Raw genomic sequence first — 24,339 nt, forward strand, 5'->3', positions numbered from 1 at the left:
AAACACAAGGGTGATAAAAAACTCTTTAAACAGGGAAAAAAATTAGAATGGGTAGGACAGCAAAAGCGAAAGACTGAATTGACTCCAAGAGAAAAAAATAAGACCAAGATGAAGAGGAATGAGATTTGCCGTAGAGGGGAAATCTGGCTATTTTGAGAAAAGACAAAAGCTATATTTACATGGAGGTAAAGAATAGAACATAGACATTTTAAATAACTCTTTTTCAATTAGGCTGAGAGCTCAGCAATGCATATACTCTCTTCTTGCTTTCTGCCCAGAAGAAAAAGAAATGCTGAGTTAACAAGACTTCTCTCAGAACACAAATCAGATAGTCTACTGAAAAAAGCACCCTCAAATTTTCTGGCAACAGCCTCAGCCAGAAATAGATATTTTCTCCTTTTATCTTAAGAGGTCACAGATTTGTCCTGTAGGCCCTCTGCTCTAGAAGTATTGAAAATTGGATTGCCCTGTCTCCAGAAGCCTGAATGTGCACTGCACTGCTCTTTGAGTCTCTTCACAGACCGTCCTTTTTGTAGTGACTTTTGATTTATATGGACTATGTCTGCCAAGATTTACTCCCACCACTGCTGCCCTTCTGTCTCCACAGCTTTTCCCAGATTCACACAACCCAACAGACACCCCAGCTGTTTATAGACTTAAACATCTGTGCTGTGGGCTATTCTTCTCATCCTTTCAACCTGAGATGAGCCATTGCAGTGTAACAGCGCAGCAGCAGCTCCCACCAACCAGATCTATTTTGCAGCAGACAAAGAACATGTCATAATAATAGAGCCCGAACTTTCCAAAAACCATATTCTTTTCCTCCTGCCATAAATATCCCTCCTTTTTCAGCTTTCATTTCCTTGGTTCCCAGGCCTCATGTTTATGAGTTGTTTACTGTTTAGCAGGCTGTCATTGTTTGGCACTCTGGCATTTGCCACTTCAACCATGAAACTCAGAGTGATGTATTTCAAGCAAAATCTAGTCTCTCTCTTCAGGTGAGGTTTTCACTTCATCTCTTCCTCTCTCCCACCCTCTGCAACTTGCTGGCATGCTCTAAGCCATAACAATGCACTTCAAAGGATCAGTAACTATTATGAAATTCCAAGGCTCATTTTTTGGCATCTGTATCAAAACATGACAGGTGGCTGTCAGCTCACCCATCAATAACTGTTGCCAACGTAGCGCTTCCATTAATCCACTGATTTGACAACAGCACTTGGAATCACAACAGAAATGTCACTGTAACCACCCAATATCGAAAGCAAATAGACCACAGCACCACCTGCACGGATTTGTCGTTCTCTGAACAATCAAGTCTCAGCAAACATTTTACTGGGACACTTTACAAGGCACCAGAAGCATTATCTCTTGAAGTTCACGTTCCAATTTCTGACAGCTTCCATGAATAACTTAGTCAGGAACAGTTTGTCTCAATAAAGTTTCTATGAGGATGTGCTGTTAATAAAATATGAAGCAAACCCCAGCTTTGCAATGCCTCAGACTTCAGACAGTGATAGCATTTCTGTTTCCAAGACCCCTTTAGAAGCAAATTTCAGCCCTCTGCTTTGGGTGGAAGGAGAGATTGGCCTGCCAATATTTGGAGTGAAAATTAAGGTACTGCTGAAACACCATCATGCTTTTAAAAATAGTGAGAGGTGGTTCGTAGAAGAAGCTTTTGGTAGAGAAATTTTTAGTAAAATAAGTAAAACCAAAAAATATTATTTTGTAGTTTTCCACCTATGTGGAATTGAGTATAATGGAATAAATTTTTCCTATTAAAATGTAACTGACTGAAAATCAAGCAATTCTGCCTGTGTTACTTGTACTATTGCAAAATGTCTGTCAGATCATCCAAGATTTGTATAAGAAAGATGGATCACCTGGAACCCAAGCTCCATCACCTGTGCAGATTTCAGCATGGATGCTCAGACAGTGGCATATACTTAGGGAAGGATATTCTGTTAGTCCCTGGCCTTAAAAATTCCTGGCATTTTCTACCTGGCAGAATCCCCTGCACAAGAAATGGACATGTTAAATCATGTTTGTGTACAAAAAATTTATTTTTATAGAATGAAAGAAGGGAAGGGGAGAGGGAATGTGAATGAACAGCATGGCTTATGTATGAGGAAGGCATTGAGAATGACAGCAGCTAAATGCATGTTCAGGAAAGTTACTATTTTTTGCTGTAAAGCATCAGCTCTGCAGCAGAGATGGATGTGAACAGAAAGTGCATGGATTTCCTACCCACCCACCCATAGACACCAGCATCTTTCCTTCTGGGTCATGTGCTGGGATACAAATCAAATGATGAGAAGCCATTCCAGGATGAAAGATTTCTATCATCTTGGATTTAGCTGATAGGCTGTAAAGTACCTTTAAATCCATACACATGTGGGTGGGTATCAGGAAAGTTGAACTGGAAAACACTATTAAGAGAGGAGGTAACACAAAGCCAATGATTTTAGCAGGAACCATTCATACCATGGACTATAAATTAAAGACAGATGAAAGAAAAATAACAGCAAAAGAAAAAAACATAAACAAATGGATCAGATGGGGATAAGGAAATTCACTGCACATTTGAAATGTTGGATGTTTATATATATGCATTTAATTTGGTTTGGATCTCCAGTCCCTACTGAAGGGAGGGATGTGAAGCGTTATCTCATGTAAATGTAATTGTACAGCTTTATGGAAGGCAGTGAGCACACAAAATGTCAATTTTTTGACTTGCACTATTTTCTATTTTACTAAAAGTGTATGTATCAGATTAATGACTTTGTTTGTCCTTTATTAATACAAGAGAGACAACTTTATTCCCCCAGGTTATAATTTTGGTTCAGATTCCACTGTTGTGAATACATAGATAGATAATTGTGAATGTAATCATTTTATATTTAATAAAGATGTATTTGTAACTAAAGGTAAAATCCTTTTTCAGCTATACCTTGGATAGCATCAGAATAAACTTCATTTCTTGCCTTGATCCAAGCATGTCTGTGCCTTGACTGTATGTCTGAATTGGATGAAAAGGAAGAGCTATCCCTGAATGGCTCCTATTGTTTCATCCCTGTACAAAGCTTTTCAGGGCAAATGATTGTCCTCTGGTGCTGATGCTACACTTGAAGCATCAGACCATCAGCTGCATTTGATAGAGCACAGTTTAAAGACTTGAGGTTTACTAAAACCTGATGGGAACATTTGCTGTGATTTGGAGGCAGATGTTTTTTCTAAGAAGGATTCTTTTTACTGGGGTTTGTCTCACAAGATTTCATTAGCAGCAAAACAGCCCTGAAAGTAATTTACTGTGCTAGACAACATCACAGTAAACCACAATATGCATTTGTGAGAGTCAGGCATCCATCTCTGTTCATTATGCTAGTTTTTATTCACAATCCTTTTTATAAACAAGCACTTTCAGCATTTCCCCAAATAACTCCGTAGTCTGCTCCTGCCCTTCTCTGCTCATACAGACACTCTTAACTGGTGGCTAGCTGCCACTTTTGAGGTGCTGTGTTGTGTTATGCCACCTACAGGAAGCCCTAAGAACCTGAAGAGCCAACCTAAGGAAGAGAAGGCGAGGAAGGGAGAACGAAGTGTAACAGCTTTATAGGGCATGTCTCACCCTAGAGGATGACACTGGCTGTGCTCCATTCCTTGAGCACAGCTGACTCACATGATTGGGTCAGTCTCAGCATTCCTCTCTCAAGAGCTGATATGCATCCAAAGACGCCAGTTATATGGATCTTGAAAATTTTTAACTGCGATACTCTGGCACACGATACTATCTGAAAGAAAAACTGTACTTGAGCCCTCAGATATCCAGAAATTTTGGTGTCTGGTACTTCTATCTGCTGCACAGCACTGTGCTCTGCAGGCTTGCTCTGTGTGGTGGAGAGGAACCCGTGCCAGCCTAAGCACTGACAACAGCCTGTCAACCACAGCATGGCTTTCCCTGCGTGTTAATTTGCTCAGCTCCTCCACTTAGCCAAACCTAGAACTGCTTGTGAGAATTTGGGTTTCCCGTGCAATATTACAGGTCCTGTCAGCTGGAGAGGCAGTGCCAAGTGCCAGGCTGTCTGCTCCTCTCAGCTACAGCCTGTTCCCTTCTTTCAGGTGGCACTCAGAGGTGCTGCAGAGATGACAGGAATGCAGTGTTTGGCTTTGCTTGCTCTGATCACACTGCTGTGAGCTGTGTGAGCTTCCTGACCCCTTCACACAGCGCATCAGTGCAACTTCCGCAGGAAGATGGGAAAGTGGTGCTTAGAGAATACTCATGGAAATGCAGATTCCTTTTGCTCTATTGTTCACTCTTGATCATGAAATAGCCTACCATTTTTAGTTTTTACATATCCTATTTTCTCAGAAGATGGCAAAGACTGAGACATTTGATACTAATCCCAGAATAAGGATTCTGTTACTGGGATACTCCTATGAGGAGTTTTGCTGTTAATCTGGAGATATTGCATAAGCCTCCACTGGGCTTTGTCGAAACCTTGTCCTCTCTGTCAATTGTGTCAATCTCTGAAGTAAAAGCTTGCTTATCAGAAACCCTAGGGGAGGAATAAGGAAGCAGGGACATAGAGGCCATTTCTCAGTTCAATGGTTATTAGATGAAAGCAGTTTACAGCCACTGCTGACTGGAATTAGAGTGGCTTTCCAAAAGACCTAGCATTAAAAGCCTATGCTATCTCATTACAAATTTTGTAAGTCATGCACCCCTAAGAGAGACAATGGATTTGTTTCTCTTTATATAAAGAGTCTTAGGCAATCAACATAGTTGGAAGAAAAATATGATTTACTGGCTTTTACTTTTATATGTGTCTTGTTTGAGTGATGCATTTCAACTTCATTTAAATTTCATATGGAAATAAAATGCAGAGACCATTGTAGTTTTCTGCTTTTGAAATGCTTCTGCCCTCCTGAGTGTTAAAAAATAGAAGGAAAGAAATCCAGCATAGCTGTTCATAACAGCACAAACTCTTTGTACTGTAAAATGCCACATGTCATTTCTATACACAATAAGCTCAAAACTAAGGAATTTATAGGTTAAATTTGAATAATGGACCAAAATAAGATGATTCCTCGTTGCTAACAGAAACACATTAGTCATGACCCTTCTTTGGTACAGAAATGGACTCCTCAAAGTAGGGATAATTGCAAAAGACTAACCAGAAAGGAAGACAGGTTAAAAAATTACATCTGATTAATGTACTTGAAAAGTAGGTAATGAAATTATGTTCTGCTCAGAGCAATTTTGAATAATTGATTTGGTTTATGACTTTGACCAAAATATGCAGAAATGCAACATTCTCTCAATTGCACTATAATTGTTCATCCTACCAAGAGAACAAGAAAGAGGGAGAATGCCTATTACATAAAGATTTATAACGAGAATGGACCTATTAGACAGAGTTTCATTACAAAAATGGCTAATTAGAGAATCTGAATAAGATATCTGAAATATCACATCCTCTACAACGCCCATGTAGTGGGCAACAGCTCTGTGTGTTGCATGACATGATACCAGTGACTCTTGTCACACTTGCATACAGAGGTTTTCAGAAGCCTCTAATTTTATTCCCACTGTCCATCATAGGTACAAATAACCTCACTGGAATGCTGGATTCCCTGCCCTGGCTCTCTCAGAGGCTGCTGAGACCCACTGATATGCTTGATTTGTACAGGGTCTCGAACTGGTAGGCTCTGTGCCTGCATGCAGATTATAATCTGCAAAAGGTTCTTAACTCCGCAGCTCACTTCTCCTCTAAGTGAAAGACACTGAAGTTAGTTGACAGGCAGAACCAGACAAGGCTGTCCCTTGCATGGGTATGCACAACTAATGCTTTTTTCTAGGTGTGAATGCTCTCTGCCTCCCTACTGTGGGCTGCTCGGGCACATAAATCACCTCAGGCGCTCCCCAGGGCACACGGGATGGGACAGGGAGCAATCCAGGGAGGATACACACTTCTGTCCACAAATGAAAGGATGCAGAACTCTGTAGGCACGGAACTCATCTAAAGAGGTCTAACATTAGTGGTCTAACATTAGGAGTCTAATAATCTCTTCACAACTCTGCCTGGTAACAACAAGCAGCAGGGCATGGAGGTGTTGCTGGATTCAAGAGAACACTTTGCTTCTTGCAGTAAATAGGCAACACAAAAAATCAGAAACAACAACGTGAGTATCTTAGTTCAGTCAACTAATTTAAAAATGTGATTTTTTTGGGCCAGAAGCAACTCATTAGCTGCAGCCTAAAGCTTTCCCAGTAAATCTTAGGAACAATTGAATGATTTCATATTACAAAAAGCTTATTATTATAGCTGGATATTTTAAGTTCCAGGAAAAACCACTGAACAGTACCTCGCAGCAAAATCTTGTAAGTGATGCACGCACTTCCAATTACATGCTGTCTTGACCATTTCTGCATGTGTTCAGTTGTTTAGCACCATCCTGTATGCTCACACTCTCAGTAGGAGAGTTCATAACTCTCAGCAGAAACACATCCCTAATTAGGAAAAAAAAAGAGGGTTAGAAAAGTACAGAGAAATATTTTCAGGATATGTTAAAGGTGATAAAATGCTGGGGAATGCCACAATCCCCTTAAGATTACTTGCATGGAAAGAAAGAGATGAACTATTTTCTGTGGAGCTGGAAAGTAGGGTCTATTATCAGGGTGTATAATTTACTCTGTATAAACATTTGGGAAGAAGTAGATCTTGGGAAATATTGTACTATACCAGGAGAGTATTTTCCTTCATTTAATTGAGTGGGAATAAGTAGGTATTTTGGATGCATCATCTTTCATCAGGTGCTTGCCAGGTGTTCATTAAATAACAACTTTATTTATCTATTTTCGTTGTCAGGTTAAAAAATTAGTTTCTCTGAAGAAATCTTAAATTAGGGATTATAAACAGATGTGGCATAAAGCAATTAGTCCTTTTCCTTTAAAAATCCCAGTCAGTCTGCACAGGCTTGAAGAATTCTGGAAAGGAAGAACAGAAAAAAAAAGATCTGCATACACATAAACATCACTTTTTACTCAGGCAATAACTGCCAGCAACTTTGCTGGAATTTTTAAAGTTAAGATTGGAAACAATTAAGTCAGGGGTCAATGGGAAAGAAATAAGATCTCCAAGCAGGTCACAAAATTAACCCCTGTCCTGGTTTCAGTAAATTGAATCTAAAGCATCTTTCCCTTACCAGGTACAGATTCTGTAAGATTCTTTGCAAGGAACAAAATGCCTCAGATAAAATCCTTTTGCTCATCAGTGCTTTGAGCTTAGTCTTGGTTTCAAATAGAACCTCACAAGGATTTGCACTTGCAGGCTGCACCTATAATCTCCTAGATTTAAAATACAGACATTTAAAATGCTAGGTCAGTGTTACTCTGGTGTTTGCAGAGCAAGGGACATAGGACTTGCCCCAGCACCTCTGTCTCAGCTGTTCTGGGTCCAGAAGAAACCAGATGAGGAAAACTGGATAACAGCAGCTCTTCCCTGGCTTTTTGTTAATGGTGATGTCTGCTACCATAGGGTATGCAATCATTAAGGATGTTTAAGATGCCTTCCTATTCAGGCAGGCAATCCTGCTCTCATCTGGCCAGCTTTCCCCAGGAGCGGAATGAACATCTTTTACCCCAGCAGAATTCCTGGAGAAAGCAGGGTGGCTGGAGGCCAGGCAGTCCTCTTGCTCAGTTTTTGGATTGAAAACCGTAAGTATTTCAAACTCTGTTAGCCACATATTTAAATTTTTTTTAAAGATCCTTTTCAGGTAGGATAAGCAAACCAAAAGGAACTTTTCCTTCAGTATGTACTACTGGACTTACACCTGTTGTCTGTAGGGACAGTGGCATCCCAAGGTGTCCAGGTGGCTGTATTAAATTAGTGTATGTCAAGTAAAAGCATACCCATGGAGAAGAGGTTTTTATCCACGTGGTTCTTTAGGCTCTGATCCAGAAACCCAGGCACTCAATTTTCCATGTGTAATGTCATTTCCATTGACAGTCACAAAACAAGTTGTGTATCTAAATGTGCTGATATGCTTTTCTGGCTTGCAGTGTAAATCAGTCATTGAGCAGCTGTGGCAAACTATTTTGTGAGAGGAGGGCAATGTGGTTGTGTATAGAATGTAGTTGTGTATAGAATGAACTGACATTCAGAGTACAAAAAAATTGCCACAAATAGTTCAATTCATAGAATCAGACAACATGGAATCACAGAATCATAGAACAAAGGATCATGGAGTTAATAAGGTGGAAAAGACACTTAAGATGATCAAGTCCAACTTTAAACCTACCATTGCAAAAACAAAACAAAAGGTGCCATGTCTACATGTCCTTTAAATATTTCCAGGGATGGTGACTCAACTACTTCCCTGAACAGCCTGTTTGATCAACCTTTTGGTGAAGAATTTTCTCTTAATTCAATTTAAACCTCCCCAGCACAACAAGAGGCAGTTTCCCCTCATCCTATAACTCGCTTGCCAGTTGGCAAAAGAGACTGACACTCATCTCACTACAACCTCCTTTCCAAGTTGTAGAGAGTTAGAAGATTTCCCCTCAGCTTTTTCTCCAAGCCAAGCAGTCCCAGTTCTCTCAGCTGCCCCTCCTAACACTTAGGCTGTTTCCTTCTACAGGGTTTCTGTTTGTTTGCTGTGAGGGAGAAATGTCTCAAACTGTACACAAAGTCTCTTTATCATGTACCAGAAGGAATCACCCTACCCTGACTTAAGATAGTGGCACTGTCTTAAGAATCAAACTGGTCCTGGAGCAGTTCAAGAATTTTATGAGAATTTTGGAAGCTTGCTTTTAGTTTTGCTATTCTTCATTATATCAAACACTGCTAAGCAACCACTAGACTTGGGCTGGTGGGCAGAAATGTGTTCTTCAGCAAATGGTTAATGGTCGGATTTGTTCAAATAGAATGGATGCAGTTTTGGTGCATGATGTCAGTTTGATTAAAGACTGTATACAGTTATTCAGGAGTAAGTGGATAACAGCACATATTTTAGTGAAAACTGAGGGTATAAGAAACAGCAGGAGTAGAACATGAAAATTATAAAAGGAACTGAAGTGGACTGTTTAACAGCTAATTAGAGTCATCAACTGAGCAATTTTAGTTTGCATAACTGGAGGCATTATGCCATTGAACAAGGATGTGCATGGAATATTTCATTAGTTTCTGGGAATTTCAATACTGGAAAGTTACTGAGAAATATTTCAAGAGGGAGAACAAAAATCACCAGAGGCCAGGGATCAATTTAACAGGATATCTAGACAAAAGAATGAAAAATTCACATGAACAGGTTGGCAAAATATTAGCTGAAATAGAAATATGTTAATAATCTAGCAGTTAAGAATAAAGAGGCTCAATTAGCTAATTTTAAGTCTAATGGTAAAAGAAAAATTTCCATTTAAACCTATATATGTTCTCTCTCTTTTCAATTCCACTTGCATCCTCTTACTTTTCCAGTAGTTCTTTAACCTTGAGCAAAATCAGAAGAGTTTTCCTTAATTTGCAGAGCCATAAATGAGCATTGTTGCCACTTGTTTGAGCTGTACAAATCGTAGTAACGCTTTCTTTAATTAATTCCCCTTTGAAGAAGAGCAAGGTTTTAGAAGTAAAACATCTAGATTTGATTTTAGAAGTTTCTACAGATGTAGAATTTGCAAATTATAGAGTGTTCTTCCAATGGTCAAATATTGCCATTGTAAACTAAACAAAACACTGAAATGGTGAAATTAAATTTTTTCAGAAGCAAGAAATACTGTGCAATCTTTTAATTGTTCTTGAAGCCATTAAGTGTCACCCTTTCTGGACTATGGACTGTTCTTCTGTAGCAAGTCTATCACTGACAGAACAAAAGTGATAATCCCATCTCCCAACCTGGTAATTAATTCAAGATTTAGAATATCCTTTTTGGCCATACCATCACAGGGAATTTTGCCTTTCTGGTTGACTTCCAGGGGCCTGTCCTGCTCCTTCTAGTGCCATTGCTTTCCAGGTCAGGCTACACTGCTCTGCAGGTATACCTTTATGATTTTCCTCACCCATACACGCTACATTTAGGTGTGACCATGTGGAGGAGCTGGGCAGCTTTCAGCTTACCCAGACAGACACATCTTCCTGTGGTTTTAATGGTTGTCCTGCTCTGCTCTGAGGTGATGTGGCCTCACCTCAAGTTCTGTGTGCAGTTTTGGTCTCCACAATGACCTGTTGAGCTGTTAGGGTGTCCAAAGGTGGAACAAAGGGCCTTGAGGGGAAGCCTTGTGAGGAGCAGCTGAGGTCACTTGGTCTGTTCAGCCTGGAGGAGACCGAGGACAGACCTCACTGCAGTCTGCAATTTCCTCCTGAGAGGAAGAAGAGGGGCAGGCACTGATCTCTCTTTTCAGGTGGTGATCAGTGACAGGACCCGAGGGAATGGCCTGAAGCAGAGCTGGGGGAGGTTTATGTTGGATATTAGAAAAAGGTTCTTCACCCAGAGGGTGGTTGGGCATTGGAACAGACTTCCCAGGGAAGGGGTCACAGCATCAAAAGCGTTTGAACGGAGCTCTCAGGCACTTGGTGGGATTCTGGTCCTGTGCAGAGCCAGGAGTTGTACTCATTGATTCTCGTGGGTCCCTTCCAGCTCAGGGTATTCTATGATTCTATGATTCTATGAAATTCTTTTTTCATTTATGCACTTTATTTATTTATTTACTTTCTAATCATTGTTTCATTTATACACTTTATGATCAGTGCTTGTCAACCCCTTTGAGGTCATTTCCCACAGTGTTAAACTGTGCATGGGCAAGAAACTACCCTGAGGACCCTGCTAGAAGCTTACCCTGATTTGAAGTTACATGGCTAAGGAAGGTTTTGGTATGGACAGAGCAAGCTGTGCAGATTTTTGTACCATCTGTATTTCATGTTGTGATGAATAACCAGGCCTCTTTTGTCAATCTACCTCATTGGTATTTATCCTCCAGTTCCTACTCTTAATTGCATGTATGGTATAAGCTCTGCTCTTCCAGGAAATCTTTTCTGGGAAGAAAACAAAATGGAAGGCATACAACAAAACAAAAGAAAGTCACTATTCACTTGCACAACATGAACCCCTAATTTAACATTTTTTCATGAATGCTAAGCAGGGTTCTGGAAACTCCTTTCCCAATCCATTGTTCCCTGCATTGTCCTGTGCTGGAAATAATTCATGACAGTTTAGATGAGTTGAGAGTTCTGTTGCTTGTATTTTCAACTATTCACCTGGATCTTACAAGTAAAGAGGGGTAAAGTGGGTAAGGCTTCACTTGTAATCTCTGTTGCTGCTGCTTTTCACCAGCAATAAATTAACTTAAGGAAAAAAACCCAACAGCAGTGTCACTTTAAGTACAGAACTTATAATATGCCACCCTTTGGTATTAAATTCTAACCATGTAACAGATTAAAATAATAAAATGACAAAGAAAAATACACTTTCCACTTTTCAGGCACAAAGAAAGCATTGATCAAACATAATACACACAGCAGAACAGAGAGCAGGGCTCTTTTTAAAAATAAAGATTAGCTAAAAACATTTAAAAGGCTTTAAACACAAAAAGCCCCTACAGGGTTGGCTCTCTGAATAATGATTCAAAATGTTATCACAAAAGAATATGATTTATTATTATGGCTTTTATCAAGATGACTTCTCACATAGCTCTCCAAATGAATTCAACCTTGGGAGCTAATCCTCCTGCTGACAAGTGAGTTTGTGCTATTTGGACTTCCACATCTTGAGTCTGAATGATGAAGTCTGGATTGAGAAAACATAGGACAATCCAAGCCCTTTTTTGCACCCTGGACAACTCTCTCAATGTCACTGCATGAGGTGCAAGCCTAACATTTTTAAATAGCTCTTACAAAGTTTTATTACAAGCTGCTTTCAGTCTTTTCCTGAAGGGTTTGGTGCTGCAGTAGGCAGCAGAGAAATCTGGCTAAATATTGACTCAACAAGAGTTAAGATTTCTGAATAATTAAATTATCTGTATTTTCTCTATCCTTTTTCTCTTTTAATTTTCCAGTTATTAAAATTGATCTATCCATGGAATACTGCAGTATATCAAGATGTATACCTAAAGGCTGCCAGTGCTAATTAAAACCTGATCAGCTTTAAAAGAAATAGATCTTCAGTTAGGAACAGCAGACAAGTAAATGCTTATTTGGAGCTGCAGCTTCTCCTAAATATCAAAGGAAGTTTGTTCCACTAACTGAACCTTGGCTTGGGTAATGCAGCCACACTCTAAAATAGTGTCAGGGCTACAGAAAGCACATGGATTAGCAGTGGACAGTTCATACTCACTAGATATGTAGCCAAAATCCATCTGAGGCACCATCAATTAAGGGTTTCCATGTGCAAACATGGAAAAAAGGGATTCAAGTGCATAAAAATGCCAAGGGCGTGATCATACATTCCTTTCGGGAGAAACAAGCCTCTGTCTGGCCTGAGCCTTTCTACCAATGTGACCAAGATGAAAATCTTTCAATAAACATATCTTAACAGATTTTACAGACATATATTTTGTTTACCCTTTCTCCTAATTGTCTTCTCTTCCCTTACTTCTAATTTTAATGTTACAGTTGCCACTGGATCTGAATAGTGAAAGTTGTGAGAACATGTGTGTAGAAGTATCCTATGACTTCTGTCCTATTTCAACCCAGTGCTGAGTCACAAGTCTGTGGCAAATCCTTTAGAGACACAGCTTTCCTCCATAAACCTAACAGTGTGTTTCACTGTTCTGTGTACATCAGTTACCTCACATCAGTAAAACATCCTTTTCTCCCCCCCTGTGTTAATTTGTAAAAATGTTGTTATCATATGCTGGTAGAGACAGGAAGAGCACACCTAATTTACAGCCTTATGGCCTAGCCTTTGATCATAACCCAACCCTAATGCATAAGGACACCTACAGTGACTACTACCCTGTTTCTTCTTTCTGGAATGAAGCTGTATGATATTAAGACAAAATACTGTCATTTTCTCTCTTGATATATAATTCTCAGTTTTCCCAGCTATGTCCAGCCTTCTGATCAATTGGACTCACATTTTTCAGTGTCCCTTTCCTTCCAAACTTCACGCCTTTTGTGGGCCTTCAGTCACTGCAGGGTATAGCAAGAATACTGGTCCTATTTAAGATATGTTTAATCTTCCTGGCTGTGAAGAAGCAAGACTTTTGAATCCAGGCTATAAGCAAATGAAATAGGCAGTATTTTTCTGCACAGCTTAGGTTTGAGGTGTCGCTGAACCATTGCAACTGCAGTGTGTGTGCAAACTGCCACACAGCAGGTCTGTTGTGGAGAAATCATTAAGAGAATGTTAAGTAGGAGCACAAAGGGAATTTCATTTTATTGATAATATCCTATGTTATTGCAGGCTTTGTGTGACTGATGAATTTACGAATAGGGAAAACATTTCCTCTCACAATGCTGCTGAACTTTGTCCAGCTGAGGATGATGTCATGTGTGCTGCATAATTGCAATGATTCAAAGATGTCAATTATAAACTAATTTTGAAACCATCCTACCTAACCTGCAGCAGAGAGAGTGTATATGAAATAAACCCAGAATAAATGCATGGAAAGCATAATATTGTCCTGTCTTTCAGGACAATGCACAGCAAAACACACCTGGGCAGACAGAATGGCATAAATGCTGAAAATACACATTACACATGTGAGGCTGTATTTCTAGAAGTCCCCCATTTTTGCATTACTCAGCACAGGATTCCCCATTTCACACCACTTCCCTGCAAGTCATTCCTCTTCCTGCAAGTCCAGCTCAGCTCTGAGGACAGCAAGCAGGAGTGAGGCAGGGGCTGAGCTCTGCCTGTCTCCTGGGGCTGCAGTGTCACTCCCTGCCAGTGTGGATAGTGGCCTAGAAACCAAACTTTGGGGACTGCAGAGACTCCACATTGCTCCTATTTCAGACAAGCAGTCATGCAGATGTCAAAGTACCTGCATAACTGAGCAGGGAAAGGTTTGAGATGATGAAGGTCATCGATTCTCTTTATAAATTGTTACTGTTTGATCTCTGGGAGTGCAAGCTATTCACATTTTTTTTTTTTACTAGTATTTGCATTCTTGCATTGAGTAAAGGCTGGAGGAATATTGATTCAGCTTACAAATCTCATCAGCAAGTAAACAAATGCACTGTTTGTGAAAGGGAATTCACGAGAGGAAAAAGAGTCTGTTTAAAAAAGGATTAGCCAGGTGTGAAAGACTGGAGAAAATTATTACAGGCTCAAAACAGCTGAATGGTTGGAAGTCACTGCACACCTGGCACAGCAGAAGCAATGAGCCACACCCCACCCCTGAAGTCCCCCGTCCAGCCCCAGAGTGGGGAGATGTGACTGGAAGCCCCACTTGGGGAAGGGTGGCCACAGGAGACCAGAGCAGATAAAACCCATTGCCCAGTGTTGCATGTGGTTGCACCCCTATTGTCTTTGGATTTTATGGCAGCTTAAACCACTCTAGGATCCAAGGCAGTAGCTATATCTTGATTTTCTCTTATTTTCTGCTCCTTGTTTCCTTTTCTTGAAATGTGGATAAAGTTGTATGGGTAGAGTTTTCCAAGTTGATGCACTGTGAAATGTCTTATTCGATAGAATGTTTTAATTTTTTTCCAATTTCCTGATTTTCTAGTTTCCCAGTAAAGCTTGTTTTTCAGCCTCCTGAGAATATTGTTGCATTTCTCCTGTGCACCCACCTCAAGACAAAGTAGTACCTCTAGCCACTTTTGAATAAACTTGCTGAGCCAGGACCAGGGCTCAACACCAGGCCATCATGGTGCTTTTCTTTGTGGGTCAGAACTAACATTTCTGATCTGTCAATGCAGCAAGCTCATTCCTTCTGGTGATTTCCAGAAATGTTGTGACCTTCCCTTGCCATTATCAGCCACAAAGGGATGATTTCTGTGTGGAAACAGAGCTTGAGCTGCTGGGGATGTGTGGAGGAGGGGTGGAGGATGGAGAAGCTGTGGGGGAACCCAGCTTGCTCCTCTGCAGCAGTATTGATTCTGCAGCACTGGCACTAGGAACACTTGCTTTTGTCAGCAGATTATCACATCCATGGTTTTGAGGGCACACACGAAGCAGAGAGCACAGTAAAGATGCCTTAAATTAATCCTGCCAGGATTTGTGGCTTTTTCATGTGTTTATCTACAATTTTGACCAAGGGCACTACTGAGAGCCTGGTGAACCTCTTTTGAATTTCCTCCAGAACGCACATAGGGTGTGATGAAACGAGCCACACTGCCTGCTTGGGAGAGGCTGCAGGGACACTGCCTTTGCTTCCCTCCAGATGAAACAGGACTCATTCCAAGCTGAAACATTAGTATAGGCTGAGCTAAACATATCTAAAGAACAAAGTGTGAACTTCAGGAATACACATTTCAGTAATCTTTTCTTTTACACAAAAGACATTTTTTTAATGCATCAGTAATTTCTTCTTTTGAATTATTCCAGCAGAGCTATGTTACATACAGAAGTGACTACTGAGGGAAACAATGAAGGGAATACTATGGCAACACTAGTATGTGCCTGAAGAACTGCGAGCTGGTTCTTTTCCTCTTATATAAACTTTAAGAGTTGCTTAAACTACATAAACACACAAGATTCCCAGTCTAGTGAGCCAAGTGATGTAACCCCAGAATGGGAAGCAGTACAGCTGTATCAGCATGGCCCTGTGCCCAAGCCAGCAAGCACTGTTAGAGATCTAAAAGAGCTGTGCTACTTTCACGTCCCAGTCTAATCTTGCCACCACATCAATATACCAATTAGCTTGGAACCCACTTCACTGTTTCTCATATAATGCTGAATTTTAAAAAGGGGTCTTTAAAGCCGATTCCATGAAGACATTTGACTGCCCAGGCTCCCACAGACTTTCATTTGTTTCTCTCTTCACCTTACTGGCAAAGAAGCTACGGCTTCATCTTTGTCTTTCATCTAAGCTGTATCTTTTCAGAGCAGAGTTCATTTCTTACTATGCAGTACATCCTAGCACAATATCCACTTAATTTTGATGGAGACCCCTGACTTCTAGTGAATTTTAAATACGAGTAACGGCTTGGCTGAGCCTATAAACCACCAACACACAGAAATGACAGGAAGGAGCAGACAAACTGCAGGAAAAAAAAAGTGACTTTAAAAAAAACTTTATGGAAAGTTCTCCTGAGGGGAAAAAAAAAAATAAAAAAATAGAAGGAACATTTTATTTAAATTATGAACCCGGTCTTTGAGCTTATGTGGTCCATCTATCAGCGCCAATTCACTAACTGCAGAAAAGGCACTCAGCCTAAAGTTCCTGTGTTTCATCTAGCTCAAATCTAGTTTTACTGATGTTGAAGGATTTGGCAAGACCTATGCTTTATCAGAGAAAAAAAAACCACAGGGATTTCACATTTGCTTTATACTCTTTTATGCTTAGGAACTGTTATTACATTCAAATAGGTGTATTCTGAAGTGCTCAGATAACCATCCACCAGCATTTACTGCTATTGATTAGAAAATTGTAAAATCAATTTTCAGAACTGATGATCTTTAAGCCCAAGCATGACTCTTTTTGATTTTTATCAATAAACCACAGTAATCATATTTCTAAAGTTCTAGTCCAGATTCTATTGGCTTTTGTTTTGATAAAGGGAAAATAGTAAAAAAATACAATTAAACCAAACAAAATTAGAACTTGAACACAAATACTCAGATGGAGGACAAGGAGGTCACAGCTTCTTACTGTACAGTTAGAGGGATCACCACTCAGATATTCACATTTCTTGCTCTAGTGAGAAAGAGCTACTTGCAACTTGAAAATACTGTTTAAATTTCAGTGCTGGCCACAAAGGCCCAGGCCATTTTCAGTATCACAGCTGTGTCTCCCCACTGCTGTAAGCTCCATCTCAGCAGAGTGAAGGGCATGTAGCAGCTCAGCAGGGTGTTAGATCTTCCAAATGAGTATTTCCATTTAGAAGAAACTTCCAGAGGATTAATTTACATAACCTCAAATTATTGTGTCCCCTGGGAGAAGAATGGGGCAGTGAACAGAAGCTGCTATGTTCAGCTACCTACACCCCAAGAGAAAGAATTTGCATGCCACAAAATAATCCTAATAGAAGTGCTCAAAGGTAAAAAATAATCATTAAAAGATATCTCTATATACCTCATTGGCATGCTCTGTGCTTTATACAGACTTGTGTTATTTTTGAGTACCCAGAGATGTATAGAAATGCCTGCACTAAGAAATTATAAGTATTAGCTGAACCTTCTCATATTGTCATTGCTCTTGGGTTTGCTGTCATGGCTTTTGCCCTGAAATATCCTATGGGAATGATCTTGTTCAGTTATGATTGTGGAGAATCACAACCTTTGCAATTCTTTTTAGAAACAGACATTTTCTATTGCTAGAGACACCAGAACACTCCCCCAAGGAAATTATCTTGGAAATAGCAATATGTTAAGAGCTGAAGCCCAAAGCCCTGTGAAAACTGTGTAAGAGGATTTTTTTATATTCCTCTAAGAGTTCAGCTTTGGCCTTTTGCCAGAGGGACTGTCTAATGGTTGGTTTATGTTGAGTTTTTTTATTTTTTAAAGGATTACAATCTGGCTAGCAAAGTTTGTAGCCTCTTAGAAGATGCAATTTTAATGTTATATATTCTGGGTCCCACATCTTCTTTCATTCTGCCAGTATTAAAAACAATCTGTTAGACTCATTACCAGTGTTATTATCTTCTATTCAGCAGTAATAACAAAATGCAAAAATACAAGTGGAGAAACATATGCCAGAGGAGTGTTTAGCCTATTAAACACACACTACTATACAGATGTTTAATTTAATTTTTCTGTTTTACTCATCTAATTACCCAAAGACACTAAGGAACTGGAATAGGTTTGTAAATTTGGAGCTGAGGTGGAGACAAAGTCTCCAGCGAATGCACAAGAAGTATTTTGGCTATGAGCATATCCTAGGTATACAGATAAAACTACCATGAAAGAATTGATATAGTGACTGTCAAAAGTTAAAACAGGAACTAAAGAATGAACTACTGTAGCAGCCACACAGCAGTCACTAACTGATGGCTTTATCAATTCACAGCATTCAAGGATAAGATAATACACTCTTCAGGAGTTGGCATCAGTGCAGCCCCTCCAGTTAAAAATAATACCTGATAGAGTCTTGCAGTTTAGTTTCAGTTTAACATGCAGATTTTTACAAGCCCCCCTGCAAGAATGTGGGGAGACATTAGGTAGGTAATGAGCAGCAGCAGCAGCCACAAATAAACAGCAAATGTTTTTTTGTAGAACACAACATATTAGATGTTGCTGTGCTCTTGATCTAAAAATGTCTAATAGGAAACAATTCTTCTCATGCTGTTAGCTGAGTTAGTAACTCACTCTGTTACCCTCAGTTACTCTGAACAAGTTACTTGAAATTAGTTTTGGAATTAATTGTATAACTGCAATGCTTTCAAATCTTTCAAGTAGCTATCACATCATCCATGAGACAACACTGAACTCAGGGGATGGGTAAGTTACCTGTGACTACCTGTGATGTGATGTGATGTGATCTGCTAGTTATTCCTTAGGTGCTGATGAAGTGAGGGCTTTTTTAAGGTAGTAAACATGCTATGGAAGTAACTGTAGAACCATAGAATCATTAAGATTGGAAAAGACCCCCAAGATCTCCAAGTTCAACCTTTGACCTAACACCATCATTTCCACTAACCCATGTCATGAAGTGCCATATCTATTCTTGAACACTTCCCAGGATGGTGACTCTACCACTTCCCTCGGCAGCCTGTTCCAATGCTTAACACCTCTTTCAGTGGAATTTTCCCCTATTTTCCCCTAAAGCCAACCTGAACCTCACCTGGTGCAACTTGAGACCATTTCCCCATTCTCCTATTTCAACTTGCCTGGCCCCCACCTCAGTACAATTACTTCCCTTGAAGAGAACTGCTCTCAAGAAACTGATTTACAAGAAGGATATTTCACTGATTAGGGCCTAATTCTTCAAAGTGTTAAACATCTTAAAATGAAACACACTCAACCCTCATATCATTCATTGACTTTTACGGACTGAGAATGCTCATTATTTTGTGGAATGAAGCTTCTCAGTCAACAATGCATGTGTAATTGTTATAATTAACAGAGTTCATATATGCAAATACTTTGTTGAGTGAAGCCTGAGATAACTTTACATTTTAGACCTGTCAACACACCAGTATAGACACATTTTTGCTCAGAATGAGTAGAGCTATTTATTGCATCTCTGGAAAACCATTACTGGTAACTTTCTGCAGTGGGCTGACTCTGGCTGGATGCCAGGCACCCACCCAAGCCTCTCTGTCACTGCCTTCCACATCTGGAGAAGGAAGAAGAAGTATAATGAAGGGTTCATGGGCTAAGGACAGAGAGAAATCACTCATCAAATACTGTCATGGGCAAAACAGACTTGAATTTGAGATATTAATTGACCTTATTACTAACAAAATCAAAGCAGGATAATGACAAACAAAAAAACCCCTTAAAACACCTTGTGTCCACCCCCCACTTCCACAGCTGCTTCACCACCACCTGCAACACGGTCTTGGTGTCTGCATTGTTGTTCTTCTCACATGTTCTCACCCTGTTCTTCTCTGGCTGCAGTTACAACTGGGCAAAGATTTCTTTTTCTTCACCTTTAATTTGTTTTCACAGAGGCACTACCACCATTCCTGATTGTCCCAGCCTTAGCCAGTGGCATGACCGCCTTTGCAGCTGGCTGCCATTGGCTCTGTGGACATCAGGAAACTTCTGGCAGCTTCTCACAGAAGCCACCCCTGTAGCCCCCCTGCTACCAAAACCTGGCCAATACACCTGCAGTGGCAAAGTACCTCAGACCCGACTTTTGGATTCCATGTCAAATCCAGTATCAGTGTTTTGATTTGAAAAAAAATAACAAACCTAGGAAATACTAACAAAGCCAACAGTGGCATCATATCAGGAAAATTCTCGGGTGAGCACTGGAGAACTGGATAGAAGGACAGAAAGGTCAATTGTGTGCCCTTTATGGTCCTGAAGGCCCACTTGAACTGCCAAGAGTGGCCCACCTCAGGTGGAAACCTGCCTGTTTCCAAACATACAACCAAGATGACAAGCAACATGGCTGAGAAGAAACCTCTAAGCGATGGAGATTTCTAAACACATCTCAGTCTGGCATCTTTATTATTGAGATTTATGCTTTTGTCATGCCTAGAAGGAGAATAGGAAAGTGTCTATGATATATTACAAACATATAAGGCATGTTTGCCCCCAAAAGTTATATTGGGAACCATGGCTTGCTAATCCTTTTGAAAAACCTAGATTTTAGTGTTCTTAACATATTATAATGGCAGCCATGTCACCACATTTTATTTTGCCCAAACAGCTGTTAATTATTAAACTGGTAAGTGAAATTTAACATAGCAAGAAGTGCTTATTTATTGACTGCATGCACATAATATTAGGATTAGATTTTCTGTTTTTGATTTCATAACTGAAAGCAAAACATTTGCAGGTAATATAAAATCAATTATTTCAAAATGTAAAACACATCCATGATAAGTTGTAACACTTATTTCAAGAAGCAAAGTTTGTTCTACAGCAGGTCATACAGAAACAGCAGAACAATGGTGAAGAGGAACAATTCATTTTTCAATATAAAAGTGTGTGATGTGAATCCATGCACTGAAATTCAAAAGATTAATCATTTGGCTATCTGGGTAAAAAAAGGCCCAGACAAATTAATTGCTAGATTCTGAAAGTCAGGAGACTAATCCAATTAAACATGTAAATGGGATACCTATGATGTTCATTTGCAGTGTCCTTCAAGCTAATAATTGAATGATAGATTTTTAAACTAATTGTTAAGAAAACTGTCAGCTGTTAGTCTGAAATTCACAGTGGCTTTAAACTTGTGCTACCACATTAATTGCTGAATGACAAAGTCAATTCAGCTCCAAACCTTCACCTGTTCCTTGCTTAAGGTACTGGACAATAAAGATTCTGCTTTCCACTGTGGAGACTTACATGACTAGAATTACCCTGAATGACAATGTATGTCACATGCATTCAGAATCCTAAACATTAGGCAATTAATAACACTGAGGACATTGAGTAGCACTGTTAAGGAAACTTTCTTGTCTGATCACCCAGGGGTCACTCTGTCAGTCACACTCCCCCAATTTCCCAGGCTGTCACTGCTGGGACTGAGGCCCCTTCACAGTGAGTGGCCCTGGTGACCCCATGGTGCCCCTCTTGGCTCCCTGCACACCCCACACTCACAGTCAGACAGGGTTTCCTTGTTGGCTCAGACCTGGGTTTCCCATAGCAAAGTCCCAAATCTCTGGTTACTTTGAGTAATTTGACTGTGGTGCAGTGCACCAATCAGCTCGAGCTGGTGCCTCTGGGATCCTCACCAAAAGAATCCCTGGGATTGTACATGTTCCTTATCTGGGTGCCAGATGTGTTCTTCACATGTGCCTCATGACCCCTGTACATGCCTCTTGGTCAAATGGTGATATTTGGTCTCAGGTCTTCTGGCTTATTTGGTTTATTATTTAATTTCTGAGTGGCTGGCCATGCCCCAGCCAGTGCTTCCATCCAGGACTCAACCTGCAGCTACCTGCTCAAAGTGTATTCCTCAATGAGACCTTGGACACCATACCCAAGAAACAGCTGAACAAATCAATTCCTGCATCTTTGTCTTTATTTGAAATAACCACAGACAGGAACTACCACAATCTGTACAGAAAAAGCACATAATAATGACTAGTCATGCTCTGCTATTGTAACTTATGATTAATTGCTCTCATTTACTTTGTCAACTTAAGTGTGTAAAAATCACCTCCTCATCTGCAAATTCGTGGTGTTGTTCTTTAATTTATGAGTCTTAAGAGTAATCTATATATTTGGGACTCAGAGATAAGAATCCCCAAGGCGTGAAAACCCTAGTCAAATGGAAACGAACATTTCATGGTCTCACATGACTGAGAGGCTGCCTTTCACAAGAGGAATCATTCATTGATGCTAATGGAAAAGAAAATTACATCTATTGCTTTCAAATAATATTTTCCTCTGAAAATCCCTGAAATATGTTTATAGTGTTTTGGTGATAAGAAGAAACTGAAGAAATTTTACTACACAATTTCAGTGCAAAAGTTTTTACAAAAATGTACATTTTTAATTCTTACAGTGCTGCTTTCATGAAAAATAATGTAGCTTAACTGAGTACCCAATGATGCATATAACAACTGTGTGTTTTTAATTATTTTCACTAAGTTTTAGTTTTTTTCCATCATAAGCCTCTCTGAGTGCCAGTTAACTATTTCAGCAATATCTCTGCCTGATGGCCTTTGATGAACCTATCAACACACACTTCTAGGTTAATGCCTTTAAATTAGCACTATTTCATTGAAGCTAATAAAATAAAAGTATTTAACATCATCTGCCCTTCCAAAGCTGTTTTTCTTCAAAAACACTTTTATGGCCATTTCTGTCTGTAATTCACACAAGTTTACAAGGAATAAGAAGAATCAATGAGATTCATGAAGACTCAAGATACTGCAATGATCAAACAGGTTTTCTAACAGAGGTGCTAAGAATAAGAAGGAAAACTGAAAAGCTTCATCTTCTTATCTTGATTTAGCTATGGCAAACACGTAAAATTTGAAGAAAAATGTTAAACTCTTAACTCACGCTTTATAAAGTCTTTGAAAGATGTGTAATTCAGAATAAGGTGTTTCATCTTCAGAGAGCAATAATTTCTAGGTGATCTCTCGACAATTTGTGAATAATATTTTAGCAGTTCACATCTCTAGGTTATGTTGTGCCTGTGTTGTAGTTAAAGACCATTTACTGGATTTTTTTTCCATATACAAGGTTTCATACTTCATGCAAGCATAGGAAAACCTTCCTGACTTTTTTTTTTCCCCAAAAATGTAAATGGTTCTATAAAACAGGAATACTGTTAATGTTTGATAGTGTGGTCATAGTTGTGGTTCCAGCTGCATTCAGTAGACAACATCTGGCCAAGGAAGTCTGAAAGTAGAGAGCAATGACGGCAGTGAGAGTGTGGTGAGAGCAGTGACACCCATGAGAGAGTGAGTGAACCCAGAAATGTCCACAGTGCATCCACAAAACGGTGATTTTCCACTTGAGTAGATAGCTTGCCTAGGAAACTGATAATGTGAAACAGCCTTGTAAAGTCACTGTCATAGCTGGCTATTGCTTGTGCTGACAGACAGTTACATCCAGAATCGAGACAGTTTCCAAAGCTCTGATCACACACTTTTATGCTCAGCATCTCAATTTTCTTTGCTGAAAGATGAGTGTTTCCAATCCTCTTCATTATGAGGAAAATGCAAAATGAACACAATCAAAACAAAGGTGTGATTTAGTTTTCCAGAATTCTGAAGATAGTACAAAGTGCTTTGCTTCATCTCAGTTTCTATTACCTAGAGCTGTCAATCCCAAATTAAAAATATTTCAAATCTTTATATATTTTTTGATGATAAAAATACCTGGAGAAGACACTTTTTTTTTCTGAAGTATGTTATAAACATGCAATTCTTTTTTGTTTTACAAAAACTCTAGAATTCAAATTATTTTCTACCCTTCATTTGCTTCATTGTGGACCCAGACATTGAAGGATTTTAGTCTTCTCACTCTCTGGAGCCGCATCTAATCCTACAATGAAGAAATAATTGGATCACAGAGCTCACAGCACACCCAGCAGAAGCACTGCTATAAATTAATACATTTAATTGGAAACAGTGCAACTATACCACTTGATAATCAGTGAAGAATTTCAAAGCTGGCTGTAGGCTTGACTCTGGAGGCAACACAGAGTCAAGAAGGTGGAGCATATCAGGCTGCCTGGAGTAAAAGCTATCCTCAAAATTAAATCACTTTGAAATGATTAAGATGTTTGGTCTGAATAAAACATTTCCTCTTATGAGTCTCAGTCTGTTTAGAAAGAGAGATGTGGTTAATACTCTAACAATAGGTCAAAGCTGGAATTGCTGAAAAATTCCCTCAGTTTCCTTGACTGTTTTCTCTATATCTTCTATGTCATATTTTGTCTTTTAAGGCCAAGTGCAACTTTATTTTATTTAGGAGCCACACTACCAGAACACTGCCCAGCCTGTTTTCTTCTACATTGTATTCTTGTCCTACTAAAGCCTCAGCCTGCAATGCATTCTCAGAACTCTCTACACTTTCCAAACTTTTTTTTGAACTTCCAAGTAGGTTGAAGTTAAATCCCTCTTTTTCCTTTTGCTGAACATCTCTCCAGTGGAACCATCCTTT

At 39.5% G+C, this 24,339-nt stretch overlaps 1 protein-coding gene across 2 annotated transcripts in view; it reads right to left on the reverse strand.

Moving 5' to 3' along the window:
• Positions 1–13,289, reverse strand: part of RAG2 (recombination activating 2) — a 123,476-nt gene extending 110,187 nt beyond the window's left edge. The window contains exons 1-3 of one of the 2 annotated variants that reach the window (XM_086892279.1): positions 13,067–13,274; positions 6,621–6,988; positions 6,367–6,511 (exon numbers count right to left, since the gene is read on the reverse strand). In XM_086892279.1, coding sequence (XP_086748405.1) covers positions 6,367–6,425 — 59 coding nt within the window. In that variant the 5' untranslated portion in view covers positions 6,426–6,511; positions 6,621–6,988; positions 13,067–13,274. Of the gene's footprint in view, positions 1–6,366; positions 6,512–6,620; positions 6,989–13,066 lie in introns of both variants that reach the window. The other variant, XM_086892278.1, reaches the window with a different exon arrangement.
• Between the last annotated feature and the right edge of the window lie 11,050 nt (positions 13,290–24,339).

This window comes from Cyanistes caeruleus, chromosome 6 (genome assembly GCF_971803275.1).
Source record: "Cyanistes caeruleus chromosome 6, bCyaCae1.hap1.1, whole genome shotgun sequence".
In the NCBI taxonomy this organism is placed as follows: domain Eukaryota; kingdom Metazoa; phylum Chordata; class Aves; order Passeriformes; family Paridae; genus Cyanistes; species Cyanistes caeruleus.